Source organism: Mixophyes fleayi, chromosome 5 (genome assembly GCF_038048845.1).
Source record: "Mixophyes fleayi isolate aMixFle1 chromosome 5, aMixFle1.hap1, whole genome shotgun sequence".
Taxonomy (NCBI): domain Eukaryota; kingdom Metazoa; phylum Chordata; class Amphibia; order Anura; family Limnodynastidae; genus Mixophyes; species Mixophyes fleayi.
In genome coordinates, this window is record NC_134406.1 from 226,180,607 (window position 1) to 226,202,492 (window position 21,886).

Sequence of the window (21,886 nt, forward strand, 5' to 3'; positions counted from 1 at the left end):
AGTTGAAGCTCCTGAGGAGTTTTTTTTACCTCACAGACATTGCTACTGAGCAGCAGTACAATGTGTGTGACTGACAGGCTGCTACTGATCAACAGTATACTGCCTTACAGGCTGCTCTCTATCTGCTGCTACTGATCAGCAGTATATACTGTGACTGACCGACAGGCTGCTACTGATCAGCAGTATATACTGTGTCTGACTGACAGGCTGCTACTGATCAACAGTATACTGCCTTACAGGCTGCTCTCTATCTGCTGCTACTGATCAGCAGTATATACTGTGACTGACCGACAGGCTGCTACTGATCAGCAGTATATACTGTGTCTGACAGGCTGCTACTGATCAGCAGTATATACTGTGACTGACTGATCAGCAGTATATACTGTGTCTGACTGACAGGCTGCTACTGATCAGCAGTATATACTGTGTGACTGACAGGCTGCTCTATATCTGTGGGTACTCTGCCCTAGACATGGTTCTGGAGGGATGAGTACCTTACATCAGTTTTGTCTTACACATATCTGTACAAATAGATATCTGTAGAATATTTACATACTTTTACTAATTCCTTCATAGATAGTCTTACTGTTGAGAGTCTTTCTATTTTGAGTATTATTCTGTTATGCAGTGTCAGACTGGCATATGAAGGGCCCAGCGGAGAAATGCAGGGGTAGGGGACCACTACATTGGGGTGTGTCCAACTGTAAGAGGGAATCTGGTCAGCCTCTGGAGGACAACTTATAGCACCATAGTGTGGTCCATAAAGAAAAAGTGGAAATTGCAAATAAGACCAATTTCACATTTAAACATCAACATAGCTGCACAAACATATATATCCTCTCGTCACAAAATATCTCCCAACTCGGCAACGCCGTTCTGCACAAGATCTGCGTCTCTCATCCACACTCATTACATCCTCCCATTCCCGGTTACAGGAATTTTTCCGGGCTGCACCCACTCTATGGAATTCTCTCCCTCACACAATAAGACTTTCCTCTAGTCTACACGCTTTCAAGCGTTCTCTGAAAACTGACCTCTTCAGGCAAGCTTATAATATTCCTCAACCACCCTCTTAACCTCACTACACTACCCTATTACCACCTGTTATACAACTACCCCTTGACCAACCTTGTTGCGTGACAGGATCATTTAGCTTATGAGTCACTTTTACCTTTGCAGTCTGGCTGGGCCGACTGCAAATGTAGACTTAACCACATGTGTCAAACTCCCATTGTCCAATAGATTGTAAGCTTGCGAGCAGGGCCTTCTCACCTCTTTGTCTGTTTTACCCAGTTTGTTTATTAGTTTACTATGTTTGTTACCAATTGTAAAGCGCTACGGAATATGTTGGCGCTATATAAATAAATGATGATGATTTAAAAAAAAAACTAGAGATGAAATATGTAGCAATCAATAAATAACCTTTATACTGATAAACACATGTGTGAATAAATACAAAAATATAAGTTAGAACTAGAAAATTAAACAGCAGCTTTTTAATGAAAGCATATAAATTAACCATCACACAATTATGGACATCTTAAATTTATTTTAATACTGAGAAGGTATCATGCAAACAAAATATATAAATCTAGTACCTTAACATTCAAACAACACACACAGTTTGAGCGTAGAATAATTTTAAATAAACATATTTATAAACTGCTTATCACAGACAGTACAAAATATCAGCATATATTACCGCCTTAATTTTTTGGAGTGGTATTGTTTAAGACTGAAAACGTTAACACAACAACAATTTAGTTAAACACTGAGAACATTTGACACAACACCAAAAAAATATAATTAACATTCCTTAATTTTCAAGCAGCACAGTAAATGAGTTTCAAATAACTTTAAATAAATGTGTTTATAATCTGCTTATCACAGTACAATATACCTGCATATATTACCTCCTTCACTTTTTGGAGTGGTATTGCTGAAGCATTCTAGGTAACAGCAATTAAGCTGTTACAGAAGCAATTTTTGGATGAGAAGATGAATGCGCATATGTATCAATCATGTCATCGAATATGACATTTCCAACAATATCCTTTTAAATATTAAGAAGCACAAATGGTTCCAACACTTCTTGGCCAATAGTTGATATCAATTGATTTTTTACTATTTTAAGCTTTGAAAAAACTTTCACAAGATACCTGAGTACAAGCTAAAGTAAGAAGTTTTGTACACAGCAAACAGGTTGGTATATGCAGCAGAGTGTAAATTGTGATCATATAGGAACCAGTAGCAACAGGTCAGGCAGTGTTCACAGGCTTTATTTTTTTTTATATATGACTGGGCATTGTTTCTTCGACATTTGTTTCTTCTACACTAACACTTGTGGTCTGAGGAAAATATGGATTTTTAAGCACTGAATAATTCTGCACAAAATTTAGAAGCTCTGCTTTAAGCTGAATAATGTCTATCTCGGCCAAATCCGCAACAGTTCTCAGAGCCTCTGTTGGCAGGCCCGGCGCTCCCATTAGGCAAGGTTAGGCACTTGCCTAGGGCGCCGGGCTCTGGAGGGCGCCACAGATTAAAAATTCCTTTAAAACTGTGCGGCGACCGCTGACCATACCTTTCACGGCCGCCGCACAGCTTCAAATACATCCACAGGGAGGGGGGGGATGGACTATTGCTCACCACCTCCGCCTCTCTGCTCCCCTCTACTTACTTACTGACTGTTGGGCGTGACATCATCATCATCACGGCCCGACAGTGTCAGTGAGTGGAGGGGAGCAGACGGAGCAGAGAGGAGGCAAGTTAAGGTAAGAAAAGACGCACATTTTCAAAATCGGCGCCCCCACCCTGCACACTTACACACTATTTTGTAAGTGTGCAGGGTAGGGGCGCCTATTTTGAAAATGTGCCGCGGGGGGGCGCCTATTTTGAAAATGTGCCGGGGGGGGGGGCGCCGATTTTTGAAAATGTGCCTAGGGCGCCACGGACCCTAGCACCGGCCCTGTCTGTCGGTATTTCACACTGATCCTTCTTCATTTGGTTAAACTGACTTGGTTCAAAGTAGGTTAAATTGTGCATTAAATAAATACATAAAAATAAAAACCCATAGGGCACTCCTCGGGACAGAATGGGGGAGGGAGTTGGGATGCTGCCACAGACCCTATTGGGGTTGTCTCAATTCCCCAAGGTAAATAGAATCAAAAACAATCAAGAGAAAAAGCGCATAAGGAAAGTTTAGAGAGTAAAAAGCAAAGGTATAACAATGAATATGGTCCACTCCCAAAGAGTTCTGTCTCGTGCTCGTATACGTACAGCAGTCCGCTGCGCAGCAAGCTCCTATGCGCTCCAGCTGTTCTCAGAGTCCCGGCTGTGTTCAACAATTCACTCAACGATCTAGTATTTCTTGGATACAGCTGACGCCATTTCCTATGCGTTTTGTCATTGGCTGACTTCATCAGGGTATTCCTTGGTATTCAGGCGGTGTGTTCAAATACTTTCAGTAACCAATCCTCTCTCTCAGTGCGTACAAAGATTTTGCATATAGGGTGTTCTACATGACGAATTTGCATTTGTTTCTGCCATACATTGAAACAAATAAAAATATATAATAAATAATAAAATTGATAATACTAAAATTGTTAACAGAAACACTTGAAAAAACAGATTCATAGATATGTATGAGAATCAAATGTGATGTTTAAAACCAATTGAATCTATTTTTTTGTCTTTCTATTAACAATATTAGTATTATCAAATAATTGTTTTTTTAATTCTTTGAACTGTTCTTTCTGTGTTTATATGCCGTTTTATTATATATTTTTATTTATTTCAATGTATGGTATAAGAGCAATCAGTCGACTGATTACCATTCGATTGTGCTGCACTTCTCTGTTTGTTTGCTAAATTTACACTGAATAAAATTTCTATATCACTTTTCCTTTTTACAGCTAAATATGCATTTACAGCTACTTGATGTTGGCTAGATTATTCATGTTCTCTTACTCTGTCATACACATGGTCTTTATTAACCTGCCATCCAAAATTAAAATTACTTTTACGATTGCTACAAAATGCCATACAGGTTGAACAAAACATTTTTTAACTTTCAACACAATAAGACAGCCATTTCCCCTGAATGGCACTTCCACATACAGAAGGAAGAGGTGAAAACAAGATCTCACTTTCTGCAGAACTGTCTGTATCTTGACCATGTGTCTCAGTGATGACCCCACAAACGTTTTCTCCTGAACATTCCTGTTCATTTAATACAACAGACGTCCCTTCGCCTGCACTAGATAATGATGCTGCAGCATCCTTCTGTACTGTGCTTTCATAAACATGTTGAAGGCTTAAGTCCTTTGGTTGTACAGTAACATTCTTAGACTTCCTGCTTTTCTCAGACTCTTCTGTGACACCTGCAATCTCTTTACTGGAGGCAATTTTTTTTTTTTATTGCTTCGTTTTAGGAAATTCCACCTGACTTTTAGCTCCTGGAGCTAAACCTTTTTCAAAAAAGACATTTTATAGTGCTTAGCAATAACACAAACAATATTTTTGACATCAGTGATGCCCACTGAAGATTACTTTATGCCCTGTCTGCAGATAGTTCCAACTCTGTTTTCCTTAGTCATGCAATTTCTTATATCTTTTCCGTATCATGCTGTCCTATGATCTCTTCATTATAAGCAACCTCATATATATATATATATATATATATAAAATGATGCCAACATGGTATGGTGGTAATCGTTTCAACGATTACGATAACACCGACACAGAGGACACCTACAATAAAAAATGAAATGAATGAAAAAAACGACAGCTAGAATGACACACTTACCTGAAAAACGATTGTGCAGATCTCCGATGCCAGCAGAAAGATGCCCTTCATGCCTTTAAATTTAAAGTGGCAATGTCAGGACCCCGTTTAAACAGTGTCCCTGCGTGGTCCCGACATTGCCGCTTTAAATTTAAAGGCATGAAGGGTGCACTGACTTCACACAGTGGCGCCGGAGGCAGTCTTACTTCAATATTATCATGCCACCCTAGGAAGACCAAATACATGGCCCTGCCACCTCAGCTCAATATAATCATGCAATCCTATTATATCAACCATATACATGCCATAGTACTTTGTTATAATCATGCCATGCCCTCCAAGATGCCATTCCCTCAAAATATTTTAATTCTATCCAATGATCACATAATTATGAACATAATCTCATAATAATGATATTCCATTTACAAAGCCGCTTTAATCATGTCATGCAAACTTATACATTTTCTGTTTGGCTTACTAAAAATGAAATCTTTAGAAACAGTAAAAATATTAGTATAAAGAAATGTTTTCCTACCTGTAAATAATGCCCGAATCTCTCATCATTTTTTTTATTTTGTGTTGTATTTTTATTATTAGGATTCCGGGGTAAAGACATTTGTGCAAAATAATCTATTATTTTATTGAACAATTCTTGGTCTCATTGAGCTATGTATTTATGGGTTTCATGCTTATAAAACACCACTTCTTGGACTCTTTGACAAGAGTCATTTGACTTGTATAGAAGCTGCCTAGAGTTTTAACTGATAACTGAGAAAACTTCAGTACTTTGAATACCTTTTTTATGTTTGCGCTTACTTTATTTATTAACAACTCTTGTATTAGTTGAAAAAATAATAAATGAAATTGCACTACCACGACAGCACAGTATAATCATGCCCCAGAATGTGGTAATTGATTACCAAAAATATAAAAGCTCGTAACTTAAAACGGCATGACGCCCCAAGTAAAACATTTATATACAATAAAGGGATTCCATTTGTGCAGTTTTTATGGTCAAGCTCATGTGGTCACCGCACTTCGCAAAGCAAATGTGTAATAAAGATATTACTGTATGAATGCACCCCCCCCCCCCAATAATAGTATATAGTATTTAGGACATAATTATTTTAGATTAGTTCACTGGCTTGTGCCAGAACCCACCCCCAATAATAGTATATATAGCATTTAGGAGTATAACTTTTTTTTTCCATTAGTGCATTGGCTTATGCCAGAACCCAGGGCTTGAATAAGGGTTGAGGTCGATCTAGGCTAATATACTAGTAGTGCTGTGATGTGAGGGGGCTGTCAGCCTGTCACCATCTCTCTTACTTGTTTATTCTCAAGTGCCTGCCCAAGAATGACACATTGTCTTAATCTTGACGTATTCCCATGGTAAAGCCTGAAGGGCCTGATTCAATAAGGATCTTAACGTGAGAAACTTCTTATTTCAGTCTCCTGGACAAAACCATGTTACAATGCAAGGGGTGCAAATTAGTATTCTGTTTTGCACATAAGTTAAATACTGACTGTTTTTTCATGTAGCACACTGAGACTGAAAGAAGTTTCTGAAGTTAAGATCCTTAATGAATCAGGCCCTAAAAATTTATATGTTTTTCTTTGATGTATTTTTTTTACTTTGGAGAACACATATTCCCTTATATTTTAAAGGGAGTTTCAGTTTATACCTCTCTGTCACAATTTTTTCACCCTAGGTTCCAGCCTAGTCAACCTATTGGAAAATCAGGCCCTGCAAGAACCCCCACCCCTAATAATAAAATATATAGGATTTGGGAGTAGGACTGTCATATTTTTAAATTTGGCTCTGGCTTATGGCAGAATGGGTGAGGTACCTTTTTTTTAAGCTGCAATAATGCAGACAGCAGTTAGCCCAACATAAATATTGCGATTACTATAAGGCCAACACGGAGGATTGAGAGACTTGCCATATAATAGACATAGAACTTTCCCTACACGGTTAATTGGCATCATATGTCAAATACAAGTTCTAAAATGTATCCAGCAAGAAATAATGTCAGTTACACTGACCAGAGTGGGATTGTCGGCAATGTCTAGACCAGACACCTAGATTACATTATACAAGTGAAGGGTATAATATATTGTGCGACTGTGTGTATGAGAAGATATTAAATCACGGAGTGGCTAGAGGTGGCTATTCCTGACATGTATTAACACAAAATTGTGTTGCAGATTACAACTCTGGGTTTATTCTTGTCTAGTTAGGAGATATGTATGTGTATTATAAACACACACACATTATATATATATATATATATATATATATATATATATATATATATATATATATATATATATATATATATATATATATATATATATAGTCATTGCAGCTCTGTTAAACTTATTTTTTTTAACCTCCTATTGTTCATGTCTTAACACTTCAATTTTGGGGTTTAGTGGTCCTTTTAAATGCTTTCAACATGGAATGTGGATATTGGTGAAACCATGTGATGTCTATTTAAAATATCACATTGGTAATCAGTTCCTTGATCACAAGTGTTAAGGAAAAACAACAACAAGTTCCTGACCAACAAAATTAGTTTTGCATCAGCTAAAAATAAATGTATGCAATTTTAACAGCAATGCATGATTTATTGAAGAACTAAACAAATGATCTATTTTCCCTTTAATAATGCAAATATTTACACCTTTTATTAACCTTATGGCTTTGAATATGCACAAAACATTATGCTTAACATAAAATACAGAAGCCTACTGGAAAAAAAAAAGTTTTATTGAAGTTTTTATGAATGCAGGATACATATGTTGCTCTATAAGAGCTGGAATACATCACATTACATTACATCTTACAGGAAGAGAAATCTAGGTATCGGTGATGAAATACAGTGTGGTTTGTTATGCCAAATTGTAATAAAACATTACAGAATTTTTGTTTCATAAAGTGGACCTGGTCACAGCTGTTTTTTTTCTAACAGATACCCAACAAAATTGTCAAAGATTTTGGAAAAGGGGCTATGTAAGTAAAACCAAGGCTCAAAAGTTAATAAAGATACAGATGTTGATATCGTGAGTCCTACATTCAAATCAGTTGACTCATTGAGGGAGTCCAAAGGGGATACCTACTGGTTAAGTTAATGCCATCCCTGCCCAGTTCAATCCTCCACATGTAGTTTGATAAATTTTATTGAGATGCATCTGTTTGGCATTCAGACCAAGCAGCCTGATCTCTCCTGGCTTCACTTGGGCCCATTAGTGTGGTTAGAAGATGACGGAGCACACTGGCCAATAGCTGTAACGCACCACTTATGAACATACAACTGTGAGCTGGCTGATTTCGATTGGATTATAGAACGTGGCGGTTGCTTTGGGACCATACATGCAGCTAAATGCCCCAGTATGTAAAAGTACCCTATATAAGTTATGACCATGAGCTACACTTATGCATACGTCATAAAAGGTACTTACAGGTTTACTTTAGCTAACTAAATGTAGCCAACTACATTCTTTATAGTAATGTAGCCTTTTAGATAATTTGGCATCGCAGATTTGAATACATTTCTTTAAAACAAAGTTAACGAACAGCACTGTAGAAGAGCCTGCCCTTCTGTCATAGAATACCAGAACAATACCATGTAGCCAAAGTCTTAAACCAAAGTCCTAAAATTTGAAAAACTATTTTGTATTGTCGCATCTGCATGTGATCAATGCATTTAATGGACAAAATGTGTTTAAAAAAAACAAAACAAAAAAAAAAAAAAACAACCCCAAAAGTCCCTTTTAAATCTAATGTGCAAATATACATTTTAATTTGTTTTCCTATGTGACCCTCAATGTGTAAAATTACATTATTAATGTCTGTTCCTACAGTTCTAATTTGGCAAAGAATGATTTGATTGCAAAAGGATTTTGTCAAGAGGGTGGAGCATATAACTTCCACTACAACTAACAGTACTAATATTCCAACTATATAATAGTAGTAATATTCATAAAATATGTTCCCTTGCCATCAAATAGGAAAAATGGACACTGCATTGATATATGTGATTGTCTTTCCCAGTTTAGTGCTACCACTGGAAAAAGCATTTAAAAAAATAATTTTATTGAAATGACATACAATCAATGAGACACCATTTTTTGTTTTGCGAGATCACCCAAAATTGATGAATTCTTATGAATTTCTATGTCAGGCTCTATGTTATGTAGAGCTGGATAACAGTCTACACACCTGATTACACAGATTCAGACAGGAAGGAAATTACAGCAAATGCATATTTCTTATGTACATGGAGTGAGGGGAAGAAACAAAACACAGGACTGTTCTTAAAACTTTAGTGGTAGAAGAGAGTGTAAATCTCTGCCCAATACCCAAAAGTCTAAAGCATAAGACCGCAACGGATTTCTAGTCACACAGTGTGCAAGCTTAGGCACAAAAGGTATTTTTATAGTACAAACTGTACAAGTGTAAAATGAGGGACAGTTTAGAAGGGTGGAGTTAAGGCAAGATCCTTAAAGTGGTATTGTGCTAATTACATAAAAACAAACATTGGTTTAAAATCTTCAAGTTTACCGCAGTTAAAGTAAAAGCTTAGAATTGCAGTTTCCAGAATAAAAGTTGTCTGTCGACAGATCCTGTGATAATTGTGTTGCATGACTCATTCATCCACATACACGTCACAGCATCTGATGGAAAAAACAAACAACCCATCGGTAATTAATGAATGATTTCAAAAAGCAAAAAATGGTATAACTAGAATGTAAATAAATTGACCTTTATACAAATCATATCTTGATTGGGTCAAATATAAATTTACAAAAAAATGCATTGATTTGATTGAATTCAATGTATTGATGCTCTTAGTGGCTTGAACATTACAGCCTCTACTACAGGTAGCATTGCTTCATGTGATAATTAATGCGTTAGGACATCACTGAGCACACAATGCTCAGCTACTGTACTACAGCAAAAAAAATAAATTGCATTGCCTGGAGACAGATGAGGGCACTACAGACTCTGGAACACCCTCCTTTAAAAAAAGCAAGTGAGCTCTTCTTGCATTCGCATATTAAATTAAGTGTGGGACAAGTAATCCCAGATGCAAATTATACCAAGTTTACTGTGCAAACATAACATTACAATGTTTATGTTCATTTTCACCTAGAAATACCAACCCATACATTATATGTATATTACTTTATACAAAGAACTGGTGTATGATTGACTGCAGTATATTACTACATATTATACTGTAATTGCTACCAAAATATAAACTGTATATATCATAGTTGGCAATTTTTTGCTAGCCTATGGTAAGGGAAAGAGGATTATTAAGAACATTTAGATTGCTGGTGAAATGTCCACCAAGCATGTGTCCATGAGTCTACTTAAAGGTTTTCACTTTGCCATGGTTAGAGCTTGAGGAAAGAGTACAAATCTACTGTCAATCATAGTACATATAAAAAAAAAAAGAAGTGGTGTATGGTACCTGCGTGTCCTGCAATTCTTTTAAGGACCCTTCCCCCAAGAAGATCCCAGACCAGCAGTTCTCCAGTGTCATTTCCAGACAGAACAGAGTGCCCATTCCAACAGAAGCACCTACATGAAATGAATAGCAAAGACATCTCAACAGCTCAGTGTAAAAACATATTCCTAGGAGCATATTCAATTCTTGGCGGAAACGCCGAAAAGCTTGCGCTCCGCGCACCATTACCGTTATTACGGTAGTTTTCTCGCTGGATTTCAGCTCGCAGCTCCCTGAGCCGCGAGCTGAAATCTAGCTTACTATTACCGTAATAGCGGTAATCGTTTTAACGCCGCGGGAACAGGGCCATCTTTTCCATTGGGCACGATGGGCAGCTGCCCGGGGGCCCCACGGACAAGGGGGCCCCATAGGCAGGGCTCTTAATGAGAATAAATAATCCTGCAAAAGAAAAAAACCTGCAAAAAAACCCCCACAAGGGTCACTGAGCAAGTACATCTATCTAGCTCTATATATCTATAACTGTATCTGTATACATCTGTATATCTATATCTAGGGGCCCCGGTGCACTGCTTTGCCCGGGGCCCATAATGTTGTTAGGATGGCCCTGCCGCGGGATATTTAAAGAATTGAATATGCCCCCTAGAGTTATCCCAAAGCAAAACAAGTGGTGACATCAATGGCTAATGCCCCATAGACAAAACGCTCACATGCCAATAATAATGAAGTGTTCAATTTGTCTAAGCTGCAGAACCTATTTCCCCACTGACAGAGAGTGCTCCGAATTGCAGGAAAAGCAGACTGACAAGTCATCTGTGCTTCCTCCTGCAGTCACTGCATAAGATATAGTAAGAGGGATAGAAGTACAGCCGGTGACAACTTGTAGAATAACTACAAGCAAGTACAGATTTGTGCCACACTATGCTCCCTCCTGAATTTGGCGAATATGAAAGGAAGGGGAATGGTGGGAGAAGGATTCAGTAGGAATGGGCAGAGTGAAAACCTCACCTCTGCAGCTGAAAACCAGATTGGTGATGGGAATGACCATCAGACCTTCATCCTGGCTCTATCCATGGAAAGGAAAGTTTTTATTTCTTCCTCCATCCTATTTCATTCTGTATACCTCTTTATGATTTCACATCGCTTGTTTGAAGGGGAAATTCTTTTGTATTCCTAACAGGGGAACTACCTTGGGGTTTAGGTGAGGGTGCAGGAGCTGGTCACTTCAGAGTTAAACATTTTAAAGAGTGAAGACCCTCCCCTCTCCCAACCTCACTGACCCTCATTTTAAACTTAAGTGCCCAAGCAGTTGGGCAAGGTTTTTATGGGGTTATCAATGGCAGCCTAGTTAGAGTTTCCTTTATACACTTTTTTCAGTGTTGCAGGCAGTACTCCTATTCTCACACTTCTCTGCGGCAGTGCGTGAAGGAGGATGTGGTGCCTGCAGGCATTCCAACTCTCTCCACTGGTCCCCACACAGGGCACTCAGGCTCTTTGGAGATTTCATCGCCACAAAAGTCCCTGCGTCGGCAACCCCCCATTTAGCTGGGCAGGGGATTTTAAAAGATGCCGCCACTAGCGGCCCATTCCATTATCCACCAGCATGGGAGCTCTTGGGTACATGCCAATTGACAGATGGTCCCCATTGCAATGGGTCACAGGGGGGAGTAACACCCCTGTGCACATGGCTCCTCTACTCTTGGTGGTCTTCCCTACTGGTGAAAGGCCTCCAGAAGACTACCACTGGAAGAGCTGCTGCTGATCAGAACTTACCTGTGTCTAACTTTATTTCAGAAGCTAGAATGTACTCTCTTTCGGGTGTTCTCCTCAAGGGCTCCTGCTGCTGTCTGTAAGCCTAGGGGCCAAGTACCCATTTTCTTAATAGAGAAGTCTAATTTGCTTTGTTTGGCATCATTGTACCTTTTTTTTTTTTTGACCATACATGAAAAAGAAACTAGTTTGAAGGCTAAATCTGGAGGAGGAACATCTGTTATGCATTTCAACTTTTCCAAGTGCAAAACTAAAATTACCAATTAGACAGCTGGATTTGAATGCCCAGTGTGCGGCCTGCTGGGGAGTACCACAAGAGGGAAGGGGGGGGGGGGAGGGAGGGTGCAGCTGAGATGGCAGAATCTGATTGTGTGAAAGACCCCCTGGCTCAGTACATTGCTGAGCAGACTAGACTTGATACACTTCCTAGGGAAGCAAGCGCAAATCCTCCTCCTTCAGCAGCTGCGTCTGGATCAGGGACACTCCCAATGGACACTGTCTTCCAGGCTCTGCCATAGGCTGAATCAGCGTGTACTAAGATGCTGGAAATTTCTACTTCTTTGGATAAGCTCCTTCAGGCTTTCAAAGTTCTGAGACTGCGAAAATGCCAAACAGTTTTCTCAGGTTCCCTTAGGTGAGAATTCAGACTGAATTCTCTTCGCAGGAAGAAGGGAAGCTTCTGGGTGACCCAGACCAAAAAGACCCAGTTAGACGATTCGAGGGTGAATCCTTTGGAGGTCAGGGCATTGACAAAATTGTTATGGCAATCAGTCAGACTTTAGACACGTTGGATATGAATGATCTTCAGGCTGCTTTTTTTTTAATTTTTCCTTCACCTTCGCGCTTATCTATGTTGGGGAAGACGCCTGGGCTAAGACGTAATAAGAAACTTTTTCCATGCAATTTTTCAGTGGCATATCATTTGTATGCTGAGGAGATGAACAGGTGAGAACAGCCACAAAAAGGTGGATACTCCAGTAGTTTGCAGATAATACAACAAAGGTATAAAGGCGCATATAACAAGTTCACCACAGAATAGAAAAGTCCATAAATGTTCACACAAATCAGAACGCTTCTTATAGGTCCAATTTATGTAATCTTCTTTACAGGTGATATCAAGAAGCAAATGTCACATGGAAGAGCTTAATTTTGTCTTTTATAAAACTCTCCAAATGTTATGGTCCGTGGAAATTTGGGAGAAAGAATAAATGGATATCAAATTAGTATTTCCATTAACAAAAACCCATCTTCCTTAGTTCCATATCAAAAAGTGACATATATCCACTTCACCGTAGTTTGCTTTACTAAGTCAGCAACTCATTCCTGGGGCAGCTTCTTTCAAAGATGAAATGGACAGAAAATGTGAAAAATAAATAAATTATAAATTCCATCTGTGGCTGCAGGTATAACACTCAGCCTTTTGTTAGTGATGGTAAAACAATGGAAAATGGTCTGATCAGCTTTTGGAGATTGTACAGTCTGACCGTCTTAAGTAAGAATTGCTCCTGTCGGTGATGCATATCAGAAACTCGTCCGAATAACTTGGTTACATGGCTCTGGAAGTAGATTCTACCAGCTCTATGATCTCTGCCTTACCTGTAGTTGCAAGGCGAGCACTTTTGCTCTGGTCCTGGGATGAGCATATGGAGCTAAAGAAATCTTTGGTCCAAAAAGAACGGAACTTTCGTACGATAGGGCAAGTTTGACAAACTTATCTGTCAGACTTGGATGGGATAAGGGCTTTTTCCACCAGTAGCCTAAGGGCAAGAGGTTCTGGTCCATTTGGGCCTCCTTTTGTCCAAAATCTATTCTTCCATGGGTCACCTCCTTTCAGTGTGCAAGGGACAGCAGAGAAGAAGTTATGTCCAGGCCCTAAGCCCTCTAAGAAATAGTCCAACAGGTTTGCTCCCCACTACAGTGGAAGCACTGTTCTGGGATGAGTGGAAAGCCTCTTCAAAATCTGTGGGTAACAGGTATCATAGGGAACAAGCAAGCAGACAGGTGTACACTGGTTGGAATGGGGTCTATAAATGGTATTTTTTATAAAACTTAAATATTAAAATCACACATAAATTATAGCATAGAACACACACTAAGTGTGACAGGTATACATAAAAAATCAGCTCAAAATTGTACTAACTACTATTCAAACTCAATTGTTTGTAAATCATTCATATGTACACAAGAACTCTGCCCTTTAAATATATCCATCTTTTTGGAGAAATTTAGTTTCTCCAATATTCCAAGTATACACTTTAAAAGTTCCTAATTTATGCCTTCTTAAGGAATCACTAGGACTAAATTTCTTTGCAGGGAAACTCCCTGTATATGCAAGTAGCAATCAATTCAATTGTATAACTACATCTTTCCAAATCCTGTAATGGGTGAAACACTTTCTGTCAACGATCTCTGCTGTGTACATTTTGAGGTTCGAGAATTGGGAGGCAGATTTCCTTAGCAGCCACTCCATTCTCCTGGGAGAGTGGTCTGCTAGTGCTGAGTTGGCCTTAATCAGAGGTGGACATGATAGTCTCCTGCCACAACAACAAGGGGTCCACGTTCTACTCCAGGGCCAGGAATCCTTTGTTGGGTATCATGGATGCTATGATGGTACCTTGGAACTTCAGGTTTGTCTCTCTTCCCTCCAATTCAAATGCTCTCTTGCATCCTCAAGAAGACCAAGAGAGAAGGAGTTCTAGTCATCAGTGTGGCTCAAGACTAGCCTCAAAGAGTCTGGTATGCAGTCGTTCTAAGGATGGTGGCAGGCCCAATATGGGGACAAAAATCCTCTTTTCAGGAAAGTGCCAAAGGAACTGCTAGATTTCAATATATGGTGCAACCGCTTATAGCCAAGACTCAGAAGCGATGCAGACGTTACCAGGTAAATAAGGCTGAAATGCATTATGTATAAACTATGCCAATAGCTTGTGGGATTTGGACAAAACTAATAGACGGAGAACCACAAAAAAAACCAAAACACAACTGAACTGTGGGTATAGAAGTTGGCCCTCATTTAATCTTGACCCCAGGTTGAAGGAAGGTTAAGAACATAAAAAAACCATACAAAACAAAAACAGCAAAGCCATGTTTTACCGATTGCATACTTATGCATAATAACTGTATTAAGAAAGACTTCTTGTTCTATTGACCAGAATATGAAGTGTTATTTATGGAGGTAGAAAAACAAGCCAAGGTAACTAAACTGTGATTATTAGTGTTATAGTACTGACAGAAAACAATATTGGATATATATTTATTTTTTAGGGTGGGTGACCTTTTACCTTTGAACCTCTCCTGAAGGCAGAGAGGAGATTAGCATTCCTGTTTGAACATCAATTATTTTTAGGCAGCCATCTTCTCCAGCAGAAAGGACATGTCTGGTATCTGCAATATAGATGGTATTGGTTGATTTCTGCTTTTGCAAAAAAGATTTGATACTCTACAAACTCGTATGGGGGCCACAGAAACCTGACTACATTGAAGGAACAACTATCATACCATGCAGCATGTATATTTGAGATTACACATAGGTAATCCTGTTTGGGTGTAAGACCATACTGCTAAGGAAAAGTTTTGGAATATAGGATTAAAACCATTTCATACAAATTAGTCACAAAAGATAATAGCCAATGATTTCCTATGAAATTGAATAGAAGCAATTGGTTCTGCTAACTCTGATATTGCAGCATGTGGGGCTCCAAAACGAATGCATGCCAGAAAATAATCCAATGAAAAATATCAATAGGATCATAATTTGACATTCCAGGGTGAAAAAAAAAAAAGTATATATAAGTGTGGTGCCATCTTACACACACTAACATGCCCCTGTGGAACCAGAAGTGATCTCGCTGCTCTGCCTGAAAGCTGAATGTCCAATTTGGACACCCATGTGAATGACCATATAAAATTATGATCCTGTTCATTGACTATTCAGTCGGCAGTAGCTCTCCTGTGCCTATACCATGAACATTTATAGCTCATCTATTGTTACACAGCTCTCTCCTAAAACACCTCTTGTTCTAGAATGGGACTTTATAATGAGATTTTAACCCAATTAATATAGGTTTAAATGAGACTTTCTGGACATAAGCATTTTGAAATTATTATTATAAATGAATCCTTTCCTGCAAGCCTAGTAACTGGATACCTACCAGGACTCAAAGCAACATCATGAACTGGTCCATTGTGACAAGGAAGCTGATGTATCATAGAGGATTCTGCAATGTCCCAAATGCTCACAGTGCCTTCTTTAGTGCCCGATACCAGTAATGATCCATCAGAGCTCACATTGATTGTGTTAACCTATACACATTGAAGGTTACAGTTACAATGATTTTAATGTAGACTGAAACAAATGTGTTCATCTAGCATATGAACTGTAATGAAGCAAAGTAGCAAAATCAGAAATAAAGACAAAGTAGACCTCATACATACATACATACATACATACATACATACATACATACATAAGCAGCCCTGCTCAGGACACCACACACTTTTCAATAGTGTGAACCCTTTAAACATCCAAAATCCGGGCCATTCATAACAAAACCAGGGCCAAATGTATTCTGATTAATCAATCTAAAACAAATGCCTACATATACAACTGTCTAAATAACCTAACCCAGCACTAATAGTAAAATGCTGGGACCATGAATATTCATAGAGAGCTCAGTGCTAGGGTCATTGAAATCTAGCATTATTAACTGAGCATATCTTTCCTCCGAGACCAGCAAGACCTCTATAAATGTTTTTTTTATATATAAAGACTACTGTACCAAGACAGAAAAGACAAACATTTGAAATGCATTAGTGCACAAATATTTTTATAGATCCTCTTTAAAATTAAGCAAACAAAAATGTTGCGGTTCACCCTATGCAGCTTTAGTGCTTCGTTTCATCTAGGGCTAAAGGCAGTTACCAGAATTAAAGTAAGTTGTGAGTGGTATCATTGTGCAACATGCGAACAAATTCTCTTTATGCACATTAAAATGCAATTAAAGCAACTTCTATTGAGATGATACACGCAGTGCGTCAGGCCTGCTTGCCCTCCACAACAAAGCAGCAAACATATATGGATTATTAAAAATCAATAAACAAAATGCACTTGAAGCAAAACCCTGGGCAATTCTTGGACAATATGCTTAAACAGGATTCAAAGCTTTTGCCCCTAAATGGTTGACTTAATGCAACCATAAGATGGAATTATCCTTTATATAATCTATGCATAACTGGCAGAAGTGGGCAGGAGCAAAGATATAATCAGTGGGAGTGTTCTGCACAGTGAGGGCTTGCATGCTGATGAGCCCGAAACCTGAGATAAGTAACCTTTTGAGGAGTGGGGATTTTGGTGGAAATATCCTTTAACATATGAATGCATGTTTTCTATAACGTCATGACTTTACTTTATGAAAATATAATAGCAATATATATTTTGAGAGCCAGCAGCTCTGCTTGAAATTGGTAAGCAATTTTGTACTATATTCAGTTAGATTTTGCTTATGCAAAATGATTGTTGGAAGTCAGCATGTCACACAAAGTGTTTTCAGGCCAATATCACCGAGAACAACTAATTTGGTGACCAAACTAACCAGCGAGTGGAAAAAGTGTCTGCTCTACTTCCATTTTGTTTTCTTGTATTCGGAGAAAGCTGGAGGAGAGAATCCCATCATCTAGCGTTTACTTAATACATAAAAGCAAACAATGAGGCCAAAGCTGCGTCAGTAATGGGAAACCACTTATCCCTTGTTCTGGAGGACAAGTCTAAAGTCAGTATGTAAGCACAAAGAAACACAACAGTTACTCAATAGAGTAAAAGTGTAATTTTACACATTTTGAGCATTACCCTCAGCAAGATAAGAGGTTCCAGCTATATTACATATGATGAACATTTTCCCTAGGTCTACAGAGCTTGGTCATGTCATGTAAAAACTCCCATCTCCGTCCATCTGAAATATCAGCAATGATAGTGAAACACAGCAATGATCTACACATTTGAGGGGGGGGGGGATGGGTTTTTTGGGGGGAGGGGGAGGGGGGGGGGGGGGGGTGAAAGCATAAATTACCAACATAGTTGAGACACTTGGCTGTAAACATATAAATTTTTCTTTGATCCAGACCCCTTTGAAACCCAGGTGAAATCTACCATAATAACGAGAATAGATTTAGCGTGGTGATGCCCCCCAAGAGCATCACCACGCTAAACCTATTCCCATTATTACCGTTGATTTCACCCGGCTTTCTGCTCGCAGCTCAGTGAGCCGGCATTGAACTAACGCGAGAACAGTATTTGAGCGCACTATTACCGTAATAACACTAATAGTTCGCAGGCTGCGTTACTTTTTACAGTAATGTGGTCAACTGAATTCCCTCCCTTTGTACAGTAAAGTTGAGAAATGTGGTAAAACCACATTAAACTTACACCAGCATCGTGCTCCAATTCTGCCAGCAATTCAAAGTTGTTTCTTCTGGTTCCACATACATCAGCAGGCACACAGCTCCATACCTGGATCAGAACGGACATAAGGGTATTCTAGCAGTATCCACTCTTCCTCCAGTACAGGCAAAAGTCAAGATTTCCAAAGTATATCATATTGGTCACATTAGATAAATGTGAAATAAATACATATTAAGGAAAATAGTCTTCTTTTATTGAAGCAGAATTGAGTGTTAGTTTGCACACCATATCCCATTAATAAAAGAAAACTGGTTCCTAATGAATGGATAGGCTACATTCAGGACTACTGGTTCAGCCCATAAGATGGCAGTTTATTGTGCATGTAGGCAACAGAAGGACATCAGTTAAACCAAGTTAAGTACAAGTTTGTATAAATTAAATGCAGTCTGTGAATGATGAGCCCTAGATTGAGTGACACAAAGAAAGTTCTCTTGATAAATTGCTCATGTGAGATTACCAGGCAGTTTTACAAAACCACATAATATAAAACAGGCCTGTGTTAAAATTAAGTTACGTTTTAGTAACTGTTGAAACAAGTTGGATATTACACTAAGACTCTCATAAGAACTATACTCTATGAAGGATATAGAATAGCTTTGATGCAAGTAAATGATGTTGCCCCATCATTGGAAGTAAGAAAACACCATAAAACAAGAACGTACAGACCTTTACTGTAGAATCCCAGGAGGCGGTGTACAGCCTGTTGTTACACCAGTGGATCTTACTAACAGCATCATCATGTCCCATCAGTGTATCTTGTCTTCTTCCAAAAGCAATAGAATAAAAATATCTAGATAAAAGAGCAGTTACAATTAAGTCACATAAAAATTTGTAACACCTGTCATTATTAGGAGTGCAAATTAATTAGGTGGTGTGAAATACGCACACATTATTGTCCCATGAGGAGCACAACACGGTGGTATCCCCTGGTAAAAGAATGCAAGACGACAATGCCTGGGAAGAAAGAAAATATAGTTATTCAAAGTTTTCAGTGCAAAAATAATTTAAATACAATTACAGCAGTTTCAGAAGAAAAGGGGCACTAAAATAAAAAAAAAAAACAAACCCTGAAAACACATACATGAAAGCAAACTTAAAAGTGTGCTCAGACCTCACCAGGAGACAGTTAATTATTCTGTTGGTTTATCTCTTGCCTGGTCCCAGCAGCTTCTTACTGCTTCTCCAGCCCTGCCCAATGACTAACAGAACTAATACAGAAGTGGAATATGACCCTTTACTGGGATAAAGTTTAAGTAAATATGTGAAAGTAAGATGAGACTGGATGTCCGGAAGTCTCACTCCCATCTTTCAAAGCCGTTTCCCCCACACAATGGAAACAGATGCAACCAGTGAAACTATCTTTATTTGAAAATACATTACTTGTATGAACAAGCTTTTCTGTTTGTTATACTATAAATGGTTTTCCGATTTCACTGCTCTCCAGTTATTTAAAGGAGGGGCAGCTATTGCCATCTACAGGAGAAGAGAATTACAAAACTGTTCTGCAGATATTTGTACAAACAATGTTTCAAAGGGGTCTGGATCAAAGAAACATTTATATTTTTACAGCCAAGTGTCTCAACTATGTTGGTAATTTACGTTTAGCATCACTCTATGATGGATGGGTATAAAGCAGTTTATTCATATAACCGGAAGTCCAATATCAGTATACTCTGCTTTAATTTAAGGAGTTACTTTCGTACTAGCGCAAATAGGGCGATTTTAGGTTACTGAATATTCGGTTTGGGACATGTCAGAAATAGACATCACACAGATGTTCTGAATACATTAATTGTAAGTTATATTCCCGGAGGGAATCACAGTTGCCAATAAGCCACCAGGCAAAATGCATTGAGGATCATCTCTATGTTTTTCTGGCACCTCCACTCATTATTTCAAGGCTGGTCAAATTCTGAGATTGAAGTGCTTCCTGTGGAAAGGACTGTGTACTGGATCCAGCATACCATCAGGGAAGACATGTTTTTAAATTTTTGTATGTGTACTACTTGCATTGGAACATCGCGGCTATATACTTTTACTGTTACCAAGGTAAAAATCTCTTCCTCGCACCTCTATGGGGCGCAAGGAAAAGTTAGCAGATATTTCTGTTAACATCGCCACAGCAAAGTGTCCCCAGAATGTATGCGAGACACTTTTCAGCTAATTGAATTTCCCCACTTTGTGTCCTCTTCTTCCATTTAAAAACTTGGATCTGTAGTATCCACAAGAAAGGAACACATAGAAATCATTCCCCAGACAGTCTGATAAACCTGATTTTGCTGTGCACATTGGTTAGAGGCCAATTCACATTTTACTTTTGTAGCACATTTTGGGGTATTCGATATATTTAAAATGTTGCATTATTAAGCACTTTTTGTTTTTCAAACATTTATATGTATGCGTGTCCTGCATGAGCACTATAGTAAAAACTGTATCCATAAAAACCACATAATCATGAATGTTATTCTCTGTTCTCATCCTGTGCTCTCTCAGAGATTGCAACCTGTAGCTGGTCAGAGCATGCTGACACTTGTAGTTCCACACAGCTGTCAGCCACAGGGCCTAAGCCTACTGTACACGGCTCATATTTCCTGACAAACTCATCCTTACCATATTTGAGAATGAAACACTTCTTTGCAGAGTTTTCTGATTTGTAGAGAACATCTTCATTGTTGAATCTGCAACAAATCACACTTTATTCACTCATTTCTGAAGCGGAAACCATCCTTTGCATTGGCATACAGCAATTATGGGAAACAAAGGGTAATTTTAAGTGTAGTAAGGAGATATGAAATGACTGATAATTGGGGCTTGTTTTGAACTAGAGATGAATTACACAGTCTCATCTAATGCAATAAGAACATTACTTCCTATGTTTAGGGCAATATACCAGATGTGGAGTTTCAAATATGTCCTTTTTCTAGTGAAGACAATATTTATTTGTTACAATTCTTTTAGTGGAATACCTTATTTCCTGAACGGAGGCAGACTCCATTTTACGACCCAATAGAGAAGACAAGTTTACGTTACTTTAGAAAGAAATACTACAATGATACAACTAACTTTGTGTTCCAAACCCCACTGCATCCTGTCTGCGTAAATACATAAATGGAAAGGATTTAGCTCTAATTGAGCCACAGCTAAATAATTCAAATAAAATTGAGCAAGACTGTCGTGGTAACTCTGCTTGGCCTACATAGCCTTTCCACAGACCACCTTTAGACTCCATTTCTTACATCAGTAAACTGGGCGGAGTGTGTGACACAGATACTAGGGGGTAGATTTACTAAACTGCGGGTTTAAAAAAGTGGAGATGCTTCCTATAGCAACATCAGATTGTAGAATGTACTAAATAACCAGAATCTGATTGCAATAGGTAACATCTCCACTTTTTCAAAC

General features: G+C 38.5%; 1 protein-coding gene across 1 annotated transcript in view; it reads right to left on the minus strand.

Annotated features, from left to right (window-relative positions):
• Positions 1–7,542: 7,542 nt before the first annotated feature.
• The window catches only part of NSMAF (neutral sphingomyelinase activation associated factor), a 53,757-nt gene continuing 39,413 nt past the window's right edge, over positions 7,543–21,886 (minus strand). The window contains exons 24-31 of the mRNA XM_075213559.1: positions 21,098–21,165; positions 19,374–19,441; positions 19,154–19,277; positions 18,452–18,535; positions 16,182–16,332; positions 15,312–15,414; positions 10,267–10,376; positions 7,543–9,463 (exon numbers count right to left, since the gene is read on the minus strand). Of these exons, the coding sequence (XP_075069660.1) occupies positions 9,369–9,463; positions 10,267–10,376; positions 15,312–15,414; positions 16,182–16,332; positions 18,452–18,535; positions 19,154–19,277; positions 19,374–19,441; positions 21,098–21,165 (803 nt within the window). The 3' untranslated portion in view covers positions 7,543–9,368. The remainder of the gene's footprint in view (positions 9,464–10,266; positions 10,377–15,311; positions 15,415–16,181; positions 16,333–18,451; positions 18,536–19,153; positions 19,278–19,373; positions 19,442–21,097; positions 21,166–21,886) is intronic.